Consider the following 22,712-nt stretch of genomic DNA (forward strand, 5'->3'; position numbering starts at 1 on the left):
ATTTAAACAAAAACATGCGGGAAACTGGGTTCTTATCAATGGATGAATAGTCTTGGTTTTCTGTTGCTTTAATAAAACACCTGACACTGGGGCCAGAGAGATGGCTTAGAGGGTAAAGTCACTTTCTGCCACACTTGACAGTCTAATTCAATCTAGAGGACTTACATGGCGGAACAGGACCAACTCCTTTAAGTTGTCCTCGGGCCTCCACACACGTATAATAAATAATGAAATATAAAAGAAACACAAAATATCGGAAACTGGCATTCCATAGAGAAGAATGTTTATTTTAGCCCACAGTTTTGGAGGCTGAGAAGTCCGAGTCCAGGCAGTTATGTCTGCAAGGCAGATGGCAGCACATGGCGGGGGGTGGGTGGGTGGGTGGGGGGTGTTATGAAGTAAGAGTTGCTTGTGTGGAATAGGCCAAGCACATGACAAGACAGCCTCCACAGCAATCTGCCCTTCTGATAACTCCTCAGTCCCACAAGCTTTAACTTACTCGTTTGAAACAGAGGCCTCCAAGACCTCATTATTTCCAAGTGGGCACTCCCGAAAGGTCTAATGCCTTTCAGTGCTGTTCCCTTTGTTGGGGGTCAAGCTTTCAGCACATGAACCCTTGCAGAACAGACTATATCTAAATCATAAGACGGGATTAGCAAATGTGCTATATAGTAGAATAATCTTCTTTCTTTAAAAAGAGGAAATTGTGATTTAGGCTACAACTTAGGGTTTTATTGTCATGACACCATGACCACAGAAATTTTTTTGTCTTGTTTTTGTTTTGTTTTTTTGAGACAGGGTTCTCTGTATAGTTTTTTGTTGTTGTTGTTGTTGTTGTTTTGTTTTTTATTTTTGTTCTTTTGAGACAGAGTTTCTCTGTGTAGCCCTGGCTGTCCTGGAACTCACTCTGTAGACCAGGCTGACCTCGAACTCAGAGATCCGCCTGCCTCTGCCTCTCAGAGTGCTGGGATTAAAGGAGTGCACCACCATTGCCTGGCTTCTTCTTTTTTTTAATTATTTATTTTTATTTTATGTGCATTGGTGATTCGACTACATGCATGTCTGTGTGAGGGTGCTGGATCCCCTGGAACTGGAATTACAGACAGTTGTGAGCTGCCATGTAGGTGCTGGGAATTGAACCTGGGTCCTATGGAAGAGCAGCTCCTAACCACAGCTGTCTCTCCAGCCCCCGGCAATTCTTTTTTTGTTTGTTTGTTTTTATTTTTTTATTTTAAAGATTATATATCTTTACAAGTTACAGTTACACACTGTAACTGTCTTAGGACACACCAGAAGAGGGCATTGGATCCCATTACTCATGGATGTGAGCCACCATGTGGTTGCTGGGAATTGAACTCAGGACCTCTGGAAGAGCAAGCAGTCAGTGCTCTTAATCACTGAGCCATCCCTTCAGGCCCAGCAATTCTTTTTTTTTTTTTTTTTTTTTTTTTTTTTTTTTTTTTGGTTTTTTCGAGACAGGGTTTCTCTGTGTAGCCCTGGCTGTCCTGGAACTCACTTTGTAGACCAGGCTGGCCCCGAACTCAGAAATCCACCTGCCTCTGCCTCCCAAGTGCTGGGATTAAAGGCACGGGCCACCACGGCCCGGCCCAGCAATTCTTATAAAAGAAAAATATTTAATTGAAGGCTGTCTTACAGTTTCGGAAGTTTAGTCTATTTTCATCATAGCGAGAAGCATGGCAGCACGCAGGCAGGTATGGTGCTGGAGAGGGAGCTGAGAGTTCTATATCTTGATCCGCAGGCAGCAGGAGACTGTCACATTGGGCATAGTTTGAGCTTATAAAGATGTCGAGGCCCACCTCCACAGTAACACACTTCCTCCAACAAGGCTACACCTAAAAGTACCAATCTCTCTGTCCAAGCATTCAAACACATTATCTATGCTGGCCATATCCATTTGAATCGCCACAGGCTATATAATAAGACACTTAAGACACTTCTAAAGTAAAATACACCATCTCAAAAAGACAAATATTGTATGCTTTCAATTATAGTGGGCAGAGTAGTCAAAATTCACCAGCAGAAAGTAAGATAGCAGTCAGTGGTCAGGGCCTGGGGCAGGAACTTCTCTTTCTATGGCTGTGATAAAATGCCCTGACAAAAATCAACTGTTATGAGCAATCAAATCCAGATCCTCATTCACGTTTGCCTGCCAAACCCTTTATGGACTGAGCTATCAGGCCTAACTCTCCCTCTATAGTCTTAGCAGGCCTCTACTGGGGAAAGAAACTTGGCATGCTGATTTAAATTTTTCTTTCTTTCTTTCTTTCTGTCTTTCTTTCTTTCTTTCTTTCTTTCATTAGATATATTCTTTATTTACATTTCAAATGTTGTCCCCTTTCCTGGTCCCCTCCCCCTGTAAGTCTCCCCTCCCCCTGCTCACCAATCCATCCACTCCCACTTCCCTGCCCTGGTATTCCCCTACACTGGGGCATCTAGCCTTCTCAGGCCCAAGGGCCTTTCCTCCCTTTGATGTCCAACAAAGCCATCTTCTGCTGCATATGCATCTGGAGCCATGGGTCCCTCCATGTGTACTCTTTGGTTGGGGGTTTAGTCCCTGGGATACTGGGTGGTTCATATTGTTGTTCCTCCTATGGCTTATTTGTTTCATGTATGTGAGTACACTGTTGCTGTCTTCAGACACACCAGAAGGGGGCATTGAGTCCCCATTAGATGGTTGTGAGCCACCATGTGGTTGCTGGGAATTGAACTCAGGACCTCTGGAAGAGCAGTCAGTGCTCTTAACTGCTGAGCCATCTCTCCAGCCCCGATTTAAATTTTCTTATAAAAATCTAAAGGATATAGAATACCCAAAATACCACACACATTCAACCGGTAGAACTAACGCTTTTGATTATAAAGCTACAGCATTTAATACAATGATATAGCAGTCAGATAGATCAGTAGGATACAACTATCCAGAAACAGAATCACAACTGATTTCTGCAAAGATCTAATGGCAGCTCAGCAGAGGAAAGAGCTGTTCTCAGCATATGTGTAGTCTTTAAAATACACTTCCCAATGGCCCAGTGTTGGCTGGATTTCTCATGGTGTTCTTGTTAAGTTTTCACCTGGACAAAGAATACAGCATTCAAGGTCTGGACAACCACGGTGGTGAGGGAAGAGGCATTTGATGTTGTGCAGTAAGTGGAAACTGGGAACCATGAGACGGCTCCCTACTGCCTCCCCTGTATTACTGCAAAGTCTAGGTGTTTCCAATATTCAAGTCAGACTTGAAACTGGCAGCCCTTCAGTCATGTCAACATCCCTATTGATGATCCTTAAGCAAGATCCTTAAGTAAGATCTTTACAACTCTGGAACAATATTCACAGTGCATTGTTCCCAAGGTGAGTCTTAGCAAGCTTTCCCTTAGGGAAACAAAACACAACACAACACCTCTGTATATGGTTTTATCAAGGACACGAGAAACCCCACAGCATCAACAAATCTGGACTCATAGGGGCTGAGACTGAAGCAGTAATGGGGGGCCTGCATGGATCTAGCCTAGGACCTCTGCACATGCTACCATTGTGTAGTTTGGCGTTTTTTGTGAGATCTTAACAGAGGGAAGGAATTTTGCCTGCTTTGGGGATCCCTGTCCTCCAACTGGTTGCATTGTCAACATCCAGCCTTAATATGAGGGAGGCACCTAATCTTACTGCCGCTTGATGTTTGGTTAATATCCTTGGTAGGCCTGCCCTTTTCTGAAGGGCAATAGAGGAGGAGTGAAAGAGAAAGGAGAGATGAGGGTGGATGTAGAAGGTGTTGTGGGGGATGGAGAACTGCAGTGGGACGTAATATATGAGAGAATAAATTCGTAAAAACGGAAATTAAAAAAAAGATGAAAAGTTTCTGATTGCTTCCCATGGCTCTTGTGGCCCGTTACTCTGCAGGGACTTTTGTTTGTTTGTTTTTTGGATTTTGGTTTTTTTCAAGACAGGGTTTCTCTGTGTAGCCCTGGCTGTCCTGGAACTCACTCTGTAGACCAGGCTGGCCTCGAACTCAGAAATCCGCCTGCCTCTGCCTCCCAGAGTGCTGGGATTACAGGCGTGCGTCACCGCCGCCCTGCTTGGGGACTTCTGTCAGTCCATTTGCTCATGCTTTGTCTTCTGTGTCCAGGGACTGTGAACCTTCCCAACGTTTCCTTCCCCAAAGCAACAGATGATGAGTTATGCTTTCAGAGACTGCATTATGGCCTCCAGGCTGTGCACCCAGCTCTGCGGTAGACTGCTTGTTATGCCTGCGTGAGGCCTCCAACCCTTTTCTGGTGGGTTCTTTACGGCAGGCGGCAAGGATTCAATTTCATTCCTTTGCATTTGGACACTGGGTTATGCCAACATCATTTGAAGAGACTGACTGTCTTAATCAGGGTTTCTATTTCTGCACAAAACATGACCAAGAAGCAAGTTGGAGAGGAAAGGGTTTATTTAGCTTATACTTACTACATTGCTGTTCATCACTAAAGGAAGTCAGGACTGGAACTCAAGCAGGTCAGGAAGCAGGAGCTGATGCAGAGGCCATGGAGGGATGTTCCTTACTGGCTTGCTCTCTTCTAGAACCCAAGAATACCAGCCCAGGAATGGCCCCACCCACAAGGGGCCCTCCCCACTTGATCACTAATTGAGAAAATGTCCCACAGCTGGATCTCATGGAGGCACTTCCCCAAATGAAGCTCCTTTCTCTGTGATAACTCCAGCCTGTGTCAAGTTGACACACAAAACCAGCCTGACACACTGTCCTTTTCCTAGCTCATAAACTTTGGGGTTTTTTTGTTAAAATAATCTTATCAGATATTTGACTTCCCTACTTTCAGGCCCACGAATCTGTCCTTCCTCAGGCATGTAGTGCTTTCAGGTGTGTACCCCTGTCGGTTCCAAAACCATGCAAGGCTCTTCTGCTTTACTTCATGACAAGGGCGAGCAGCTTTCCGTAGGCCTTAAAGCCATGAAGCCACTACGCACTGCTTACCACCTTTAAAAGGGTGAGCCAAATAATTTTTTTAAAAAATTCTTGGGTATTCTGTCATAGAAAATGATCAAACTGAATTGCTTCCTAACTTCCTTTTTGGATTATGTACTAGCAATATTTAGAAACAGCTGATTTTTACTTTTTAAAAAAGATTTATTACACACTGTACACTGTCTTCAGGACACGCCAGAAAAGGGCATCTGATCCCATTACAGATAGTTGTTAGCCACCATGTGGGATTTGAACTCAGGACCTTCAGAAGAGCAGTCAGTGCTCTTAACCGCTGAGCCATCTCTCCAGCCCCTTTACCTTCTTTTTTTAAAGATTTAATTATTTATTATATATAAGTACACTGTAGCTGTCCTCAGACACTCCAAAAGAGGGCGTCAGATCTCATTATGGATGGTTGTGAGCCACCATGTGGTTGCTGGGATTTGAACTCAGGACCTTTGGAAGAGCAGTTGTGCTCTTAACCGCTGAGCCATCTCTCCAGCCCTTTACCTTCTTTCTTATAGTGGTTCACTCAATGGTTCTAGCAGTTTCTTCTGATTTTCTTAGGATTTCCTAAATGAGACTAAGTTGTAACTCTTTATATTCCTTTCCTTAACGGTTCTAAATATTTTTTAACAAGAAAAAAGTTAACATTCTACTTATGTACTGGTTGGTTTTATGTGTCAACTTGACACAAGCTGGAGTTTCACAAAGAAAGGAGCCTCCCTTGAGGAAATGCCTCCATGAGATGCAGCTGCAGGGCATTTTCTCAATTAGTGATCAAGAGGGGAGGGCCCATTGTGCCCAGTGCCATCCCTGGGCTGGCGGTCTTGGGTTCTATGAGAGCAAGCTGGGCAAGCCAGGGGAAGCAAGCCAGTAAGAAACATCCCTCCATGGCCTCTGCATCAGCTCCTGCTTCCAAATTCTTGCCCTGTTTGAGTTCCTGTCCTGACCTCCTTTGGTGATAAAAAGCAATGTGGAAGTGTAAGCTGAATAAACCCTTTCCTCCCCAACTTGCTTCTTGGTCATGATGTTTTGTGCAGGAAAATAAACCCTAACACAATTAAGGACTTTTAACAGGGTTTTAGAAATTTACTATTTATAGATATATATTATTTTCAAAATTTACTGTCACAGAAAGGCACTCTAGTATCTAAACAATGAATGTAACCACATAAACACTTCAGTGTCAATGGTAATACACACACACACACACACACACACACACACACAGTTGTTGTGGGGTTTTTTTTCTTTTTTTTTTTTTTTTTTGGTTTTTTTTTTTTTTTTTGAGACAGGGTTTCTCTGTGTAGCCCTGGCTGTCCTGGAACTCACTCTGAAGACCAGGTGGCCTCGAACTCAGAAATCCACCTGCCTCTGCCTCCCTAGTGCTGGGATTAAAGGTGTGCGCCACTACTGCCCGGCTCACACACACAGTTTTACTGCTATCCAAAGCAGGTCTTAAACACCAGTTTAAGAGATGTTCCTACCTTAACCTCCTGAGTATTTGTCACCATATCTGGCCGTCCAACAGCATTTTAGTGTATGCACTTGTATATTAAAGAACACTTGCGGGGGCTGGAGAGATGGCTCAGCAGTTAAGAGCACTGACTATTCCTCTGAAGGTCCTGAGTTCAAATCCCAGCAACCACATGGTGGCTCACAACCATCTGTAATGGGATCTGATGCCCTCTACTGGTGTGTCTGAAGATACCTAGAGTACTCACATATAACAATAAATAAATCTTAAAAAAAAAAAAAAGAACACTTGCAAAATTTTTACATTGACTTATTTTTTGCTTGTCTGATGCCTATGCAGCCTTTGGTATCCCAAAATAATGAAGACCAGCCTGGTCTTGATTTTGAGGAATCCTACTGCCTTTACCTTCCAAGGGCGGGGATTCCTCAGGTAAGCACCATGATGTTGATAGTCCGTCAGCCCTATCTTTAATCAGTTTTAAAAACTGAAGAAGGGGCTGGCTGTAAGGTGGGCCAATAGGTACAAGCATTAACCACAGAAGCCTAGTAACCTAGTTTGATTCCTAGAATCCACATCACATAAAGATGGAAGCAAAGAAAGACGTCACAGAGCTGTCCTCTCATCCCACATACCTGATGGCACATGTACATTCACATAAGAACTAGAAACAAGTAACAGTTTTCAACTTTAAAATTTATTATACAAAATGTACAATAGAAGGATACATCTGAAATAAGTTATAATAAGCTTCAATAAAAACTATTAAGCATAATCCTTTATTTATTTGCTTTTGTGAGACAGTCTCAAGTAGCTAGGCTGGCTTCAAACTCACTGTGTAGCTAATGACCCTGAACTCCTGATCTTCCTGTCTCTGCCTCGAGGGGCGAGATCCCAGATACATTTACACTCAACCTATACATTATTATCTCTATCAATATGAACATGTTCAAATGTTATCAGTGTTTGGCATTTTTACTAAGTATATAGGACAGCATCTACTAATTTAGTTACCCAAATTACTGAATTTTAGAAATATTTTAAGTATCTACATAAAAAAAGGAAGCTCAACTTTAAACTATACTAAAATCTAAACTCTTGAGCTAGACATGTGCTTAGTGTACACTGGGCCCTAGGTCTGATCCTTAGCACCACCATTACATCACCAACCGACCCCACAGCCTCTCAAGCTTTGGTAGCCATTGCGAACGAGCTTTCCAACCCATGCTGCTCAGCAAGCAGAGGCTCCAGTGTCACACTGTGTAGTACATGGAAGAAGCAAACAGTTTTAGCTTTAACAAGAAATGTATTTTTGGTATCAGTAATACAAAATTTATATTTATAGTCATATATGCATATAAAGAGTATTTATAGAATATAACCTAATACAATGGTAGAAAGATACAGTTGTCAAATACAAAAATTTGTCACTAATATTTGTTGTGTATATAATTACAAAAGTAAACAATACATTTAAAAATCTTTATTAACCCAAATTAGAATTATAAAATGTTTATCTAAAGATATTAATTTTTATGTTCAGTACAGAATTGTATTGAGGCCCTCTTGGAAATCACAACTTGAATTTTGGCAAACAGGAGAAAGACATTAGAGGAAAACAAAGACAGCAAAATACAACAATTCTAGTCTGATATAATAACCTACGAGGGAAGGATGTAACTAAAGTGCTTTAGCTAACAACAAAAAAATTCTAAGTTATTATTAAACGTCACAAAACATTAATTACCAAAATAGCTTTAAGATCCAGCCAAACTATTAATGTTGTTGCAGTGCTTCATTCAAACGTCTAAGACTTCTTAATCAGTTATCTTACTACATGTACATACACATCAGAAAATTTAAAATACTTTTACTATTTTAATCTTTTCTTGAAGATGCAAGGTTTCATCTTATCTTGCATCGGTTCTGAAGATATATCCAAAGATAATTAAACAGGGACAGAATATAAAATACTTGAATGTAATGATATCATGATCTGGAACAATTGAAGTTTTCTACTGCTTGCTCCATTTTCTGTGCAAAAGACAGGAAAGGAAAAAAAATTCAATTTTGAAAAAAAGCTAAAAATATAATTTCTTTGCTTTTCCCCAACAAATAGCGATAAAGAGTATTAATCCATGTAACTATTGGGTCAGTTTGGCACTCTTTATTTTTGTTTTTTGGATTTTTTTTTTTGGTTTTTTTTTTTTGAGACAGAGTTTCTCTGTGTAGCCCTGGCTGTCCTGGAACTCATTTTGTAGACCAGGCTGTCCTCAAACTCAGAAATCCACCTGCCTCTGCTTCCCAGAGTGCTGGGATTACAGGTGTGCGCCACACCTGTAATCACAGAGTGAGTTCAAGGATGGCCAGGGCTATACAGAGAAACCCTGTCTCGAAAAAATAAATAAATAAATAAATAAATAAATAAATAAATAAATAAATAAATAAGTTACAATTTCTATATTTAAGTATATATTTCTAGTCTTATCAATACTATAGAGCCATTGTTTATCATAAATACCATCTAATCAATTTCTTGGGTTTATGATACACTGGGCTTGTTCATATCTACTAACAATCTATAATCTTCATATAAAAATAGCTCCTAAATTATTACTTTTTGGTTTTTGGGAGTTTCATGTAGCTCAAGCTGGCCTCAAACATGCTACATAGAAGATGACCTTGGATGCTGATCCTTCTGCCTATACCCAGATAATGGAATTTGCAAGTGGGTCACCACACTTTGGTTGGTCTTTAAGACCTCAGTCACCTTTAATGGAAATATTACCTGGCAAAGGGATTGTAAAGTGTTTCCAGTTAGCTAGGCATGGTGGTGCACACCTTTAATCCCAGCACTCTGAAGGCAGAGGCAGTTTGAGGCCAGCATGGTACATTACAGTATCAGGCACAGCCTAATATATAAGATAATCAACCAGGGCTGTGTAGAAAGACCCTGTCTCAAAATAAGCAATGAAACCAGTGTTAAGTCCAAACCTTACCCGAATGAGTGCTGTTTTGTCATAGTCCCTGCGGTGCTCATAAATACACTGGCTGATTACTGCATACAGATTTTCCAGCTGGAATATATTATATCCCTGACTTTTTTTAACAACAGTCTTCAAAAGATTCTAAAAGAAAACAAGTGTTTATATGTGTCAGATTAGTTTCTTGCAACAGGATTTCTAATTCTGAATGCTTAGGGAGCTGTTATAAAGGTAACATGCCAGCAGAGTAAAGGCACTGCTGAGATATGCTGGCGTCTGGCAATGACTCTCTTAGCTTTCCTTTATTCTGTGACACTAGCTCTGGCCCTGGCTCTGGATTAACTTTCAGTATCCTGAAAACTACAGCATAAATTGCTAATTTCAACTATATCCACAAACTTCTCCAAATTTCTTTTTTAAAAATTTACTTAAAATTCTTATCTAATGTGTACTATGGGCATACCTGGTGCCCAGAAGCGGGAAGAGGGCACTGGCTATTAAACCTAATTCCTCAAGAGTAGCCGGAGCTCTTAACCTCTGAGCCAAATTTCCAGCCCAGAAGAGCCTTTCCTGAAGGAAAAGGAATTTAAGAGGAACTGCTATGGAGTTAATTTACCTCTAGCCTGAAATCCCTTGTGTGAGGAAGACTAAAATGTCTAATGAAAGCATCATGATTTCTGTTTAACATACTTGTAACTGCTTGTGGTCCACAACAAGTGAGGGTGTAGGCTGAGAGAGGATTGCCAGAGCCTTCTCCATACTGATGAGCTGCTGCTGTTCTACCTGCGAACGTCTAGCTCGAGTCATTCGCAGAAAACCCATTTCTAAAGAGAAAAATTAAACAATTATTATTATTTGGTTCACAAACATAATGCCTAAGACAAATAACTAGATTAATGTCTACCTTTAATCACAGCACTCAGGAGCCAGAAGATAGACCTTTATGAATTAGAAAGCAGGAGAGTTGACAAAGAAACAGAATCCTACCAAAACCAAAACAATATAAGAAATATTTCTCAAATTGACTTTTTAAGGGACTCTTCGACAGGTACCTTGAAACTGGCAGAAAGGGGCATACCAGGTCAGGAGTCACTTTCTCTTAGCAATGGATGGGATAATCATCACTAGAGAAGTTGGTATTAGGCTGGCTGCTGGCTGCATAATCTCTCATTTGAACGATGTCTTCTCAGGACCTGAATGTCCCCTTGCCTCATCTAGCACTCCTCTCTGCCCCAGCTGGGAAGAAGCTTGTGCACTCTGCTTTGCTGTCCTCAGCCCTCTCCCTGGACATGGGGTTAGAGGCTGCAATCCATTCTCTTTCATGCAGTGCTTTTCTTTAATACTGTGGCTGCACCTGAGGTTTTCTGTAGTATCTCCAGCTCATCAGAGTACAGCTGAGAAACACGGGACTGTGCCATGACCTTATAGTAACCACAAGGATCAAATCCCTGGGATAGTCCATCATCACAACAAAAGCTTAGTTTATTATATATGTATACATCAGTGCTTTGGTCTATTAGTGGAAAGGTTAAGTAAAAATAATGCTATTTTTTCTACTTAGTTAACACCTGTGCTCTGAAAAACAGCAAAAGCAATAAAGTGGTATGTTATAACTTTCTTTAGGAATTATCTCACGTTTTAAAAGGTATTATGATGATGTTTCTCAAAACAGGGTTTCTCTTTAATAGCCTTGGCTGTTAGAGTTAGCTCTGTAGACCAGGCTGGCCTCAAACTCAGATCCACCTGATTCTGCCTCCTGAGTGCAAAGGTGTTTACTTTCTCCGTGAGACTTACCTTTTGATTCATTTTCTTCAGGAATGTCTATGACCTGGGAGCTAGAAGTATTGCCATTGCAAACAGTCCTGTCTTTTCTCAGTTCTGTGCCCTCTGTAGTTTGCTTAGGCTCTTCAAGTTCATTCTCAATATTCGAGGAACTTGAGTTATTTTCCAAGTCTATGTTGCTTTCAGAGGTGTTTTGTTTGTCACTTTCTTCTACTGAGGACTCGCCTGTGTGCTGCGAATGGGTGTGCTGGTGGTCCTCCGTGTCGCTCCTGCCCGCACTTCCCACAAGAGTCTGGCTGCTGTCTTTAGCTTGTGAAATCTTCCTGCGCTTTAGTTTTCCTACATGCCACTGTGACTTTCTACGGTACTTTCTCTTCAACTGAGCTTCAAGGAATTTAATAAAAGAAATAAGATGAGGAGGTAAAGAGTCAAGAAATCACAGTACTTTCACATGGCTGGAATACAGAAACGGTAAATGACTGTGACAAGATGGAGACTTGAAGGATGGCCAAGTCACAAATGAACTGGTTCAAGGTGAGATTTTTGAATGATAAAAAAAATCATAAATGACTTTAAGGCAATGACATGATCTATATGATGCATTATAAATTACTGCTGAGCAGCAGGATGGGCTATAAACTGAATAACTGAAAGTCAAGGCTTGCAATGACCTACCTATACATAGTTAAGGTACACTGAGATTCACTAGATTTAGTTTGCTACCATTAGTATCATCAGTTTACAGTGGAAGAAACTGAAGTACAAAGAGTTTTAAGTTTCTGTCCAGGATAGACAATAAAACTACACTTCATTTGTCTTCGGAAGTGGTAGAACTTAGCATACACTGCAACTGGAGAATACAGGGTGAACTTGAAAAACCATTACAAAAATGTCACTGAACAATTCACTGTATTTGCAAAAATGTATATAAAAAAAGAAGGTTCTGGGTATTTTATAGTTTAGTTGCTTGAATATCAGCAAAATAGGTACAATGTATTGTGTTAGCCCTTGACAAAGGGCGCAAGAAGAGAATGAAGGGACGCCCTGAATGAGACTTACTCCAGAGTGCTTACCAGGGGTGCTGCACGCTACAGGAGTACAAGACGCCTTTATCTTCTCATTCTGCTCTTGCTCGGACTTTTTATCACCAACAGGAGGAGTAGAATTTTGCTTTGGCATGACGTGGTAATAAGACGGTGCATATTTGGAGGAGCTACAACCTTATAAGCAAATAATTAGGATTTTAAAAATTGTTCCCAGAACTCAAAGTCATACCAACAATGAAAGAATCCCCCTGAAGCATCTTGTCAGATGCCCAGGTGTCCCCACCTCTTTTCTTCCTAGATTCCTGAATTTCTTCACAAAGCTGTTCAAAGTCTTCATCAAGCTCTTCTTTAATCATTGCATAGGCGGTGTCTCTTAAAGCACAAGCTCTATGCCTAATAAGACGATCTGAGAAAGAAGGAAATACAATTCTTAAGACTTTTCCAAAAGTAAACTTAATATTTTGGGTAAAGATAGTAACTATTACAATTCCTTAATCTCATACAAAGAGTAAAAGTAGCCGGGCAGTGGTGGTCCATGCCTTTAATCCCAGTGCTTGGGAGGCAGAGGCAGGTGGATTTCTGAGTTTGAGGCCAGCCTGGTCTACAGAGTGAGTTCCAGGACAGCTAGGGCTACACAGAGAAACCCTGTCTCGAAAACCTCACCCCCAACCCAAAAAAAAAGATTATGACTCAGGAGGCAGAGGCAGGCATATTTCTGTGAGTCTGGAGAGCATCCTGGTCTACAGAGTGAGTTCCAGGACAGCCAGGGCTATACAGAGAAACCCTGTGGGTGGGGGGAGGAGTGAGGGTGGGGAGGAGTGAGGGTGGAGAGGGGGACAGGGGAGAGGGGGAACACGCATGCTGGGTTCAAATCCCAGCATCCACATGGCAACTCACAACTGCAATTTCAGTTTCAAAGGATCTGATAGCCTTAGTTAGACATTCATGCAGGCAAAATGCCAATGCACATAAAATAAGAATACATCATTAAAAAATGTTAAAAAGGGGCTGGAGAGATGGCTTAGCAGTTAAGAGCACTGCTCTTCCAGAAGTCATGAATTCAATTCCCAGCAACCAGAGTAGCTCACAACCATCTGTAATGTGATCCAATGTCCTCTTTTGGGGTGTCTGAAGACAGCAACAGTGTACTCATATGCATGAAAGAGAAAAATAAATCTTTTAAAAAAGAATACTTTGATCTATTTTATTAATTATATATTAATATTACACATTATATTTTATATGTACTTTTTATATCAAATGCAGGTTTATTGGGAAGCTGCTCTTAGATGGGCAAGTTCACTGGCCCCAAGGACCAAGGCCAGGGAAGTCTCCATGGGAAAGGGGTGGGAAGGAAGGAGAGAAGGAAGGCCTGAGTACATGAAGAGAGAGAAGTAGAGAAGGAAGGGAAATCCATTTTGTTAGTGCTTTATCTTTCCACTTTCAGAAAGAGCAAATCAAGCTGCTTTTTTTCATTAGTGGTTTTCAACCTGTGGGTCATGACCCGACAGGAGCTGCCTATCAGATATCCTGCATATCAAATATTTATTTATATTACAATTCTTAACAATAGCAACATTATAGCTTTGAAGTAGCAATGAAATAATGTTGTGTTTGGAGGGGGGACAGCATGAAGAACTGTATTAGAGGAAGGCTGAGCCTCCGCATTAGAGGATACATTATGCGGTTAATATTTGGAGATCTGAATGAGAAAAACAAGCAAGCAAACAAAACTAAGATCTGTGCATTCAAATTCTGCCCTTGTCCTTTCTGAACAAAGTTTTAATCTTCCTAAACTATATCTTTCTCAGCTGTAGAATAAGATAAGGCTATTGTGAGAATTATATGGTATTCCGAATGTAAAATATTTATAACCAGCCAAATACCATCAACAACCCTCCTTAATTTTGAGTAACCCTCAAAACCACACCTTGAAAAGGAATTCACTAACACTTACCTCCAGGATCTCTATCTGGATTGTATTCTAAAGCATTACTACAGATTAGATCAATATCCTTCAAATAGTCTTTCACAGTGAGATATTTATGCAAATCAATTTTACTGATTACAGATGAAAGGTCCATCGGTTGCTTTATGACGGTGACATAATCAGGAACCTAAAATCCAAGCAAATGACCAAATCACTTAACAAATGTTATATATAGTTAAAAAAAAGAAAAAGAAAAAGATTTCTGCAGTGGCAGTCCAGAGGAAGCAGAATAAGGATGCTATGTGGATATGGATGCTGTCTGCTTGATATTTACTCCTACTCCTGAGCAGTTATGCTCTCTAGTATTATCCTTCATTTCTTTCCTTATGCAACTGCTGCCATCCTTCAATGCCTGTTTAAGAACGGACTCTGAAATACTCACATAAGCCTGTAAGCGCAGCAGTTCATTCATGGTAGCCTACACTACACGATAAATTCCAGGCCAGCCTATTCTACAAAACAAGCCCCAGTCTCAACTTTTGAGTCTACACATGGTAATACCATGTGTAATTAAAACATTCTAAAGCTCCTTTTGTCTAAGTATGCAGAAAAGTTAACTGTTTATTCTCTGAAACAACAGAAATATATTAGATAGCTCTTAAAGTTTATACATGCGTAGGACACTGTGTTCATGTGCCCATATAGAGAACATAAGTTCAGAGTTCTGTAGGCACCTACACAAGCTATTTTGTTTTCCCTATCATTTTGGCCTAAATATTTGATCTAAAGACAAATTAATAATACCTCATCAGGGTCAACAGGCTTAGTAAAGACTCGGAATCGTTTATCAATAGCAAGCCTATGTGTGATATTTCTTAAGAAAATCCTGAGTTCTCTGAATGTATCTTCTTCTTGTTCTTCCAGCCGTTTAAGTTCCTCTGCTGTCAGTGGTCTTGGTTCAGGCGGTGGTGCTACTGGGAGCACTTCCAAGGCCTGCAGGACTTCACACGGAGAGAAGACTTTAGTTAATACCCTCCACAAAATGGAGGGCAACAAATAGCTAGCTCAGTGCAAACAGACTACGGGTTTGGTTGTTATTTTTGTTTTGTTTGTTTTTTCGAGGACAGGGTTTCTCTGTATAGCCCTGGCTGTCCTGGAACTCATTCTGTAGACCAGGCTGTCCTCGAACTCAGAAATCCGCCTGCCTCTGCCTCCCAAGTGCTGGGATTACAGTCATATGCCACTACCGCCCAGCTGGTTGTTATTTTTTACAACGGATAGGAAAGAAATGAGACTTGAGGTGGCTTAGGCATTAACTGCCTGACGTCAAACCCCATGACCTGAGTTCCAAAAGTGACTTTTGCAAGCTGTGCCCTAACTTGTGCATACACAAACTAAATAAAAAGTAATTTAAAGCCGGACGTGGTGGCACATGCCTGTAATCCCAGCACTTGGGAGGCAGAGGCAGGTGGATTTCTGAGTTCGAGGCCAGCTTGATTTACAGAGTGAATTCCAGGACAGCCAGGACTACAAAGAGAAACCCTGTCTCGGAAGAAAAAAAAAGTAATTTAAACTGGGCAGGGGTGTCACATGCCTTTAATCCCAGTACTCCGAAGGCAAAAGCAAGTGGATCTCTAAGAATTCAAGGCCAGACTGAGTTCCAGGCCAGCCAGGGAAGAGGGTTACACAGAGAAACTCTGTTTCAAAACACCAAACAAAAGAAAAAAGGAGAGAAAGAGCAGCTTTCTATTCAACCTATGAAGAGCATCCTGATAAGAACCTGGGCCCATTCCTAGCACTGAAGTCTGTAACTCGGTCCCAAGTTAAGCTTAAGCAGCAATGAATGAGAGACTAGCATTACAAGAAGAACCAAAAGTGAAACTGCATCACTGTGTTCATTTTAAAGACAGTTTTTGCTCTTTTCTTTTTAAACAGAAAGAGGTGGAGGTGGTGGTAGTAGAGGTAAGAACACAACTCTAGAGCTGGGGCGGTGGCTCGGTGGCTAACAGCACCTTGATCTTACAGAGGACACACACTCAGTTCCCAGAACACACACCAGGAAGCTCACAACTACCTAAAACGCTAGCTTCAACCACCCTCTTAGGGCCTCTACAGGTTCTGGCTCTCCTGTGTGCATGTACCTTAAATACTTTAGTCCATTTTAGCAGGAAGCAAGGTATTTTAAGTCATATACATGTCACCCCCTTAACTGAGGATGAGTTCGTGCAACCAGGTAGATGTCAGTTACATTAGCTGTACCTTTTCTTGTAATTATTGTCTATTAGATAACTAACCTGCTTTCTTTTGTGACACAGGAGGCTTTGCAGCATGTTTCAAAATTAAGTCTTCAAAAAATTTTGTTCGTTCTTCTTCATTTGGTAACTGGACATTAAAAATTTCTCCATAATCATGGGTAAACAATTCTTGAACCTTAAAGAAAAGTGTAACATGTGAAGAACATACATGTATGCAATATATACAAACACACATGTATGTCACTGATTACTTAATCCAACAGTATATTAAATACGTATTTTTAAATACATATTTCTAATAAAAAGCTTAAGTATGTCTTGTAAAGCAGGTGTACCAAAGAAGCCGGGGAGGTGATGCGGTGGTTAAGAGCACTTGCTGCTCTTTGAGAGGACCCGTCTGAGTCCTAGCACCCCACAGCTGCTCGCAGCACCTGTAACTACTTCCAGGGGATCCGATGCCCTATTCTGCCTCTACAGGCAACTGCACGCCTGTAGCATATAAGCATGCAAGCAGGAAGGGCACCCATATATAGAGAATTAAGTATGAATAGACATGTTAAATTAGTAGTTAACTATCAGATCATCTTTAGATCTCAAGAATCTAACTGGAATATAGTAACAGTTATTATACTAATTTATGCAATGGGCCTACCGAGGTTATTTAATTAACTCTCACAACTCAAAGACATCAAACGGGATCAATGTTCAGAAATAATGGCATAAGAGCAAGTGTTCTGCAAAGTGGAAAGATGCACGATTCAAGCCTTGTTAAAAACTACGTAGTTTTTCAAAAAGGTAAAACACAAAATTACCATGTGACCAAACAATTCCATTTCTAGGTATACATTCTAAGGAAATGAAAGGGGCAATGCAAAGATTCATACAGCAATAACTGATACCCTTACTCACAAAAGCCAAGGTTTGTAGACAGCACAAATGTCACGAGGTGTGCCTTTGATCCTAGTGCTCTGTGAGTTTAAGGCTAGCTTGGTCTACATAGAAAGTTCTAGCTTAGCTAAGTCTGCCCAGTAAGAAGGTCAATGATCCAAGAGCTCCTTCAAGTTCTTCTAGGTACTAATTCAGAGTAGAACATCATTTCTATCTTTCAAATTCATGTTCAAATATAATTAGATATACTTTTATGAACCTAATCCCACTGTAGTATCTTTTGGGGATTCATAAAATTTTGTATTTCACTGATAACATTATTTCTCATCTTTGTGTCTATGATGAGTTATGAGAATCAAACTGCTGGTGAATGACATAGCTATCCTTCCTCGAGGACTTTTATTTTTCTCAGATCCCTGGGATTAAAGCCAGGGACTTGGGTATGTAAGTGTTCTACCATAATTAAGCCCAGTACTTAGACTACCAAGTATAAAAATGAAACATCCTTACATACATTTTGGTCCAATCACTAATCCACAAGGTTCAAAGCTGAATAATTTATTTATATTCATACAAATTATTCATTTAGAAATAAGCAAGCCAGGCAGTGGTGGTACACGCCTATAATCCCAGCACTCTGGGAGGCAGAGGCAGGTGGATTTCTGAGTTTGAGGACAGCCTGGTCTACAGAATGAGTTCCAGGACAGCCAGGGCTACACAGAGAAACCCTGTCTCGGAAAGAAAAAAAAAATCCACCCCTCCCCCAAAAAAGGAATAAGCAAATATGCAGGGTGGTGGTGGTGGTGTACACCTTTAATCCTAGCACTTGGGATGGAGAAGCAGGGGAATCTTGAGTCTGAGGCCAGCCTGGCCTATAGACTAAGTGCTATTTTGTCAAACTACATTGTTAGTATTTACGTCTATACCCATCTATTTGTACAGCCCTCACCTGACCACAGGAGCTCTATATAGTTCCACCACGTCAGTCAGCAGCACTTCTTTATGCCATCAAAGAAGCCCTGGCCCAGAGGCCTCTGGCAGCAGACTATTTGGGCCTGACTCTTTGAAAAGAGCAGCCACCCTCCCTCCCCTTCCCTAAAGCCCCCGAGGTAATAAAGTGCTGGGAACTGGCCAGCGTAGCTCCCCAGCTGAGCTGTTTGCACAGGTTTCTTTTTTTTTGAGACAGGGTTTCTCTGCATAGCCCTGGATGCCCCGGAACTCACTCTGTAGACCAGGCTGGCCTCGAACTCAGAAATCCACCTGCCTCTGCCTCCCAGAGTGCTAAGATTACAGGCGTATGCCACCACTGCCCAGCCTTTGCACAGGTTTCTTGAGAGCAAAACATCCCACAGCTTAGCTTGATTCCTGCCTTCCCTCCTGGTGTGGTAGGGACTTCCCAGGTGCCTGACCTACAGCTATGATTGTTTTTTTCTGTTGTTTTTCCTGGCCTTTAGCATATATTGTTTGTCCCTCAGTAAAGCTTTGGCATTCTCCTTAAAGAATGACCCGAGTCTGTGTCTTCTGTTAATCTCCCAGACCTACGCCCGATGCTTGCTACTGTGGTGGCGCAGGAGCCGTCAGGAGCTGTCAGTAAGGAGTCCAGGCTCTACCTCCTCCCCGACTCCATGCCCCAGAATTCCGTAACAATTATAATGGCTGTTCCTAGTACCTAAGGTGGGAGAGTGGTCAGGGCCTGCCCTACAGAAAAAAAAAAAATCCCACCAATCCCTGAGCTTGTGCCAAGATTAGGCTACATAGTCATTCCAATCCAGGCTACTCTTGAAAGCTCACCTTCCTGAAGAAACCCTATATAAACTATGTTCTGTTCAATTCTCTGCTGATTCTTGTCCAAGCAGAGACAACCACTCACCCTCCTGCATTTTTTCCTCCCAATAAATGTGGTGTGAGGTTTGTTGTACGGTGTGACTTTTGTGATATTCACTGGCTTACACTTACAGGCAGTGGTTAACACATTAATAACTCAAAGTGCTGAGTATAAGCAACAGTGAGTGCTCAGCTGGGGAGGGGTCATCTCTATCACTCTCTTCCCATCCACTGCTCAAGGAACTGGACACAAGAAAGTGGAAAGATCCAGCGTCTGGGAAGAACCATGAATTGTTAATCTCTGGACATGACACAGGTACATCAACTCACAACCGATGTGGTTACCAGCCAATCAAAATTCCAGCATGATTGGGGGAGTGACCTGAAGCCCCCTATTGGAGAAGCTATTGGCAGTTGATATCTGTTGAGGGAGGATGAGTTATCTTCCTTTGAATGTCCAATGAGCTGGGTGGTGGTAGCACACACCTTTAATCCCAGCACTCAAGAGGTAGAGGTAGGTGGATTTATACCAGTGTGGTCTACAGAGTGAGTCCCAGGACAGTTAGGTTTACACAGAGAAACCCCTGCCTTGAAAACGAAAAAGATAAAATGACGACGATTGGCAGGCTGTTCATGCACTAGGGGATGGTCACATACCCAAGTAGCAATAACTACATTCAGAGAGCTGTTAGCAGGAGGGTGGGAGCATAAATGTGAGACTTTTCAAAAATAAGGAACAGTAAAAAAAATTCTATTTGTTGAGACTATAACTCAGTGGTAGAGTATGTGGTTAGCATGGTACCATTTGGTGCCTGGCACACTATACCCTGCCAAAAGGAACAAACGCCAAACCCCAAATTTATTCTTGTTGCCAAAAGTATTCTCATTATCTTTAATGCTTTTTACTAAAAGGCAGAAGCAAGCAGATTTCTGAGTTCAAGGCCATCCTGATTTACATAGTTTCAGGACTACAAAGGAAGATACTGTTAAAAGAAAGAGCAAAAAGTTAGAAAGAAAAAGAAAGAAAGAAAGAAAGAAAGAAAGAAAGAAAGAAAGAAAGAAAGAAAGAAAGAAAGAAAGAAAGAAAGAAAGGAAGGAAGGAAGGAAGGAAGGAAGGAAGGAAGGAAGAGAGGGGAAAACAATTAAAATACCTATCCACAGGGATTTAGACTTATAGATTACAACTTATTACAAGGTAATAAAGAGAACATACAACTCATAAAGGACGATGTTAAGTATTAATTCAGAGGACACATGGAGAAGCAAGTACAGAACAGTCTGTCATGTGACACTATTTTTTGTGACAGAGAAACTATATCTCTTTACCAGACATGTACATTCTAAAGAGTGAGCACACAACACACACAGCCATCGATGGTGTACCTGATAAGACTATTCCTTAGTGTTTCATTTACCTCAGTAGCACTTGAACCTTCAAGTAAGTTATTTTAGTATTCAATAACTCTTCTGCACCCCTCCCCCAGTTACCTCTTCAGGCAAGGCTGAGTATGGTTTCTCAGAAGTTGCAAGTAGTAAAACTGGAGCAAATGAAGGTATAGTCTGTAATAATGTTGTAAATGTGGCTTTGAGTGTTGGTCCAGCTATTTCCCACCACAAGTGGATGTGTGGGACATAGACTATGCTGGGTGCTGTTCTCTTAGCTTCACGAATCATCTAAAAAGAAAAACATTTTTTAAAAATTATATTTGGTTTCAAAGTCTGCACATTAGTAAAATTAGTGCTATAGTAACATCCCAGAATTCTCACATAAAACCTTCCAAATTTCTTGAATACTTGTTCAAAAACCCTACAACCATTTAAAAGTGCTTAATAAATGCTTTATTTGGGAGAAAATAATTTGTTCAGGCAACTAGAAAATAGGCCAAGAAATCTACAAGGCTATTCTCCTTTTCAAATATAATATTTTTATATTGACCAATTAAGTCTAAACATGTCAATAACAGAAACAGCAAAGTTTATGCGTACTCATTAAGAAACAGTAATTGTTTTAACTACATCAATTCACACAATACTCAAATTATCTCATACTTTGCAAACAGGAAAAAAATAGATCTAATAACTCACTCAAGGACTTACAAATGTTAAGTAGTAGAAAAATGTATATTATTTAATAACTAAGCAATTTTATTATTTTGTAAGCTTTTTAAAAAAGGTTTATTTATTTTATATATGTGAGTACACTGTTGCTGTCTTCAGACACACTAGAAGAGGGCATTAGATCCCATTACAGATGGTTGTGAGCCACCATGTGGTTGCGGAGAATTGAACTCAGGACCTCTGAAAGAGCAGTAACCTCTTAACCTCTAAGCCATCTCTACAGCCCCTATTTTGTAATCTTTAAATACAAATAGGAATTTCTAGGGCTGTAGAGATGGCTCAGCATTTAAGAGCACTGGCTGCTCTTCCAGAGGTCCTGAGTTCAATTCCCAGCAACCACATGGTGGCTCACAACCATCTGTGATGGGGTCTGATGCCCTCTTCTGGTGTGTCTGAAGAGAGCAATGTTGGTGTCTTCATAACAACAACACTAATGATAATAATAAATCTTTAAAAAATTTTCTTTTTAAAAGTTGGAGTTTGCTGGGCATGGTAGGGCATGCCTTTAGTGCCAGCCCTGAGAGGCAAAGGCAGGCAGATCTCTGTGAGTTTGAGGCCAGCTCTACTATGGGAGTTCAGGACAACCAGAGCTGTCTAAAAAAACAAACAGTTCAAGTTTTATTGGCTTTGTTTTTGAGACAGGGTTTCTCCGTGTAGCCCTGGCTGTCCTGGAACTCACTCTGTAGACCAGGTTGGCCTCAAACTCAGAAATCCGCCTGCCTCTGCCTCCTAAGTGCTGGGAATAAAGGAATACACCACCACTGCCTGGCTAAACTTCAAGTTTCAAAAAACCAGAGAAAGTCAACTCTAGACTTTGTCTCTGAATGACTTTAATCTTATAACTTATTGGCTGGAAAACTTACTTGGGAGCATGCCTCTTCAGGAGATGTAGTACTGATACCAAAAAGAATAGGAATGTCTAATGTATATACAGCAAATTTTTCCAAAGCATGGATGACAGCTGGTGCCAAGTGAGAACTCTGTCCAAATCCTGGTTCTCCCACTATCAATAATCTTGGTCGAAAAGACATAGGTTGGTAACAGGCATTTCTGGAAAAAAAATTAATAAGCGTTATTTAGGAGAATGTTTCCTTTGAATTACCAATTACAATCTTTAAAAATCTTGCTATTTGACTAGCCAATTATAGGATGACAGAACTTCTCACAGTAACTGTCCCAGATTTAAGAATACTTTCATTTCATAATGATAGGAGCAACAATGAATTTTGATTTTTTCTTCTTTTTTAAGACGGGGTTGGGGCTGGAGAGATGGCTCTGTGGTTAAGAGCACTGACTACTCTTCTGAAGGTCCTGAGTTTAAATCCCAGCACCCACATGGTGGCTCATAACCATTCGTAATGAGATCTAACATCCTCTTCTGGTGTGTCTGAAGACAGCTACAGCGTACTTACACATAATAAATCTTAAAA

At 40.9% G+C, this 22,712-nt stretch overlaps 1 protein-coding gene across 3 annotated transcripts in view; it reads right to left on the reverse strand.

Moving 5' to 3' along the window:
- Positions 1–7,133: 7,133 nt before the first annotated feature.
- The window catches only part of Atad2 (ATPase family AAA domain containing 2), a 43,444-nt gene continuing 27,865 nt past the window's right edge, over positions 7,134–22,712 (reverse strand). For 2 of the 3 annotated variants that reach the window (XM_052160419.1, XM_052160421.1), the window contains 11 exons: positions 22,146–22,332; positions 20,653–20,838; positions 16,492–16,627; positions 15,002–15,198; positions 14,225–14,384; positions 12,551–12,673; positions 12,295–12,441; positions 11,234–11,605; positions 10,130–10,263; positions 9,455–9,583; positions 7,134–8,489 (listed from right to left, as the gene is read on the reverse strand). In XM_052160419.1, coding sequence (XP_052016379.1) covers positions 8,445–8,489; positions 9,455–9,583; positions 10,130–10,263; positions 11,234–11,605; positions 12,295–12,441; positions 12,551–12,673; positions 14,225–14,384; positions 15,002–15,198; positions 16,492–16,627; positions 20,653–20,838; positions 22,146–22,332 — 1,816 coding nt within the window. In that variant the 3' untranslated portion in view covers positions 7,134–8,444. The remainder of the gene's footprint in view (positions 8,490–9,454; positions 9,584–10,129; positions 10,264–11,233; positions 11,606–12,294; positions 12,442–12,550; positions 12,674–14,224; positions 14,385–15,001; positions 15,199–16,491; positions 16,628–20,652; positions 20,839–22,145; positions 22,333–22,712) is intronic. The other variant, XM_052160420.1, reaches the window with a different exon arrangement.

This window comes from Apodemus sylvaticus, chromosome 17 (assembly GCF_947179515.1).
Source record: "Apodemus sylvaticus chromosome 17, mApoSyl1.1, whole genome shotgun sequence".
NCBI classification, from domain to species: domain Eukaryota; kingdom Metazoa; phylum Chordata; class Mammalia; order Rodentia; family Muridae; genus Apodemus; species Apodemus sylvaticus.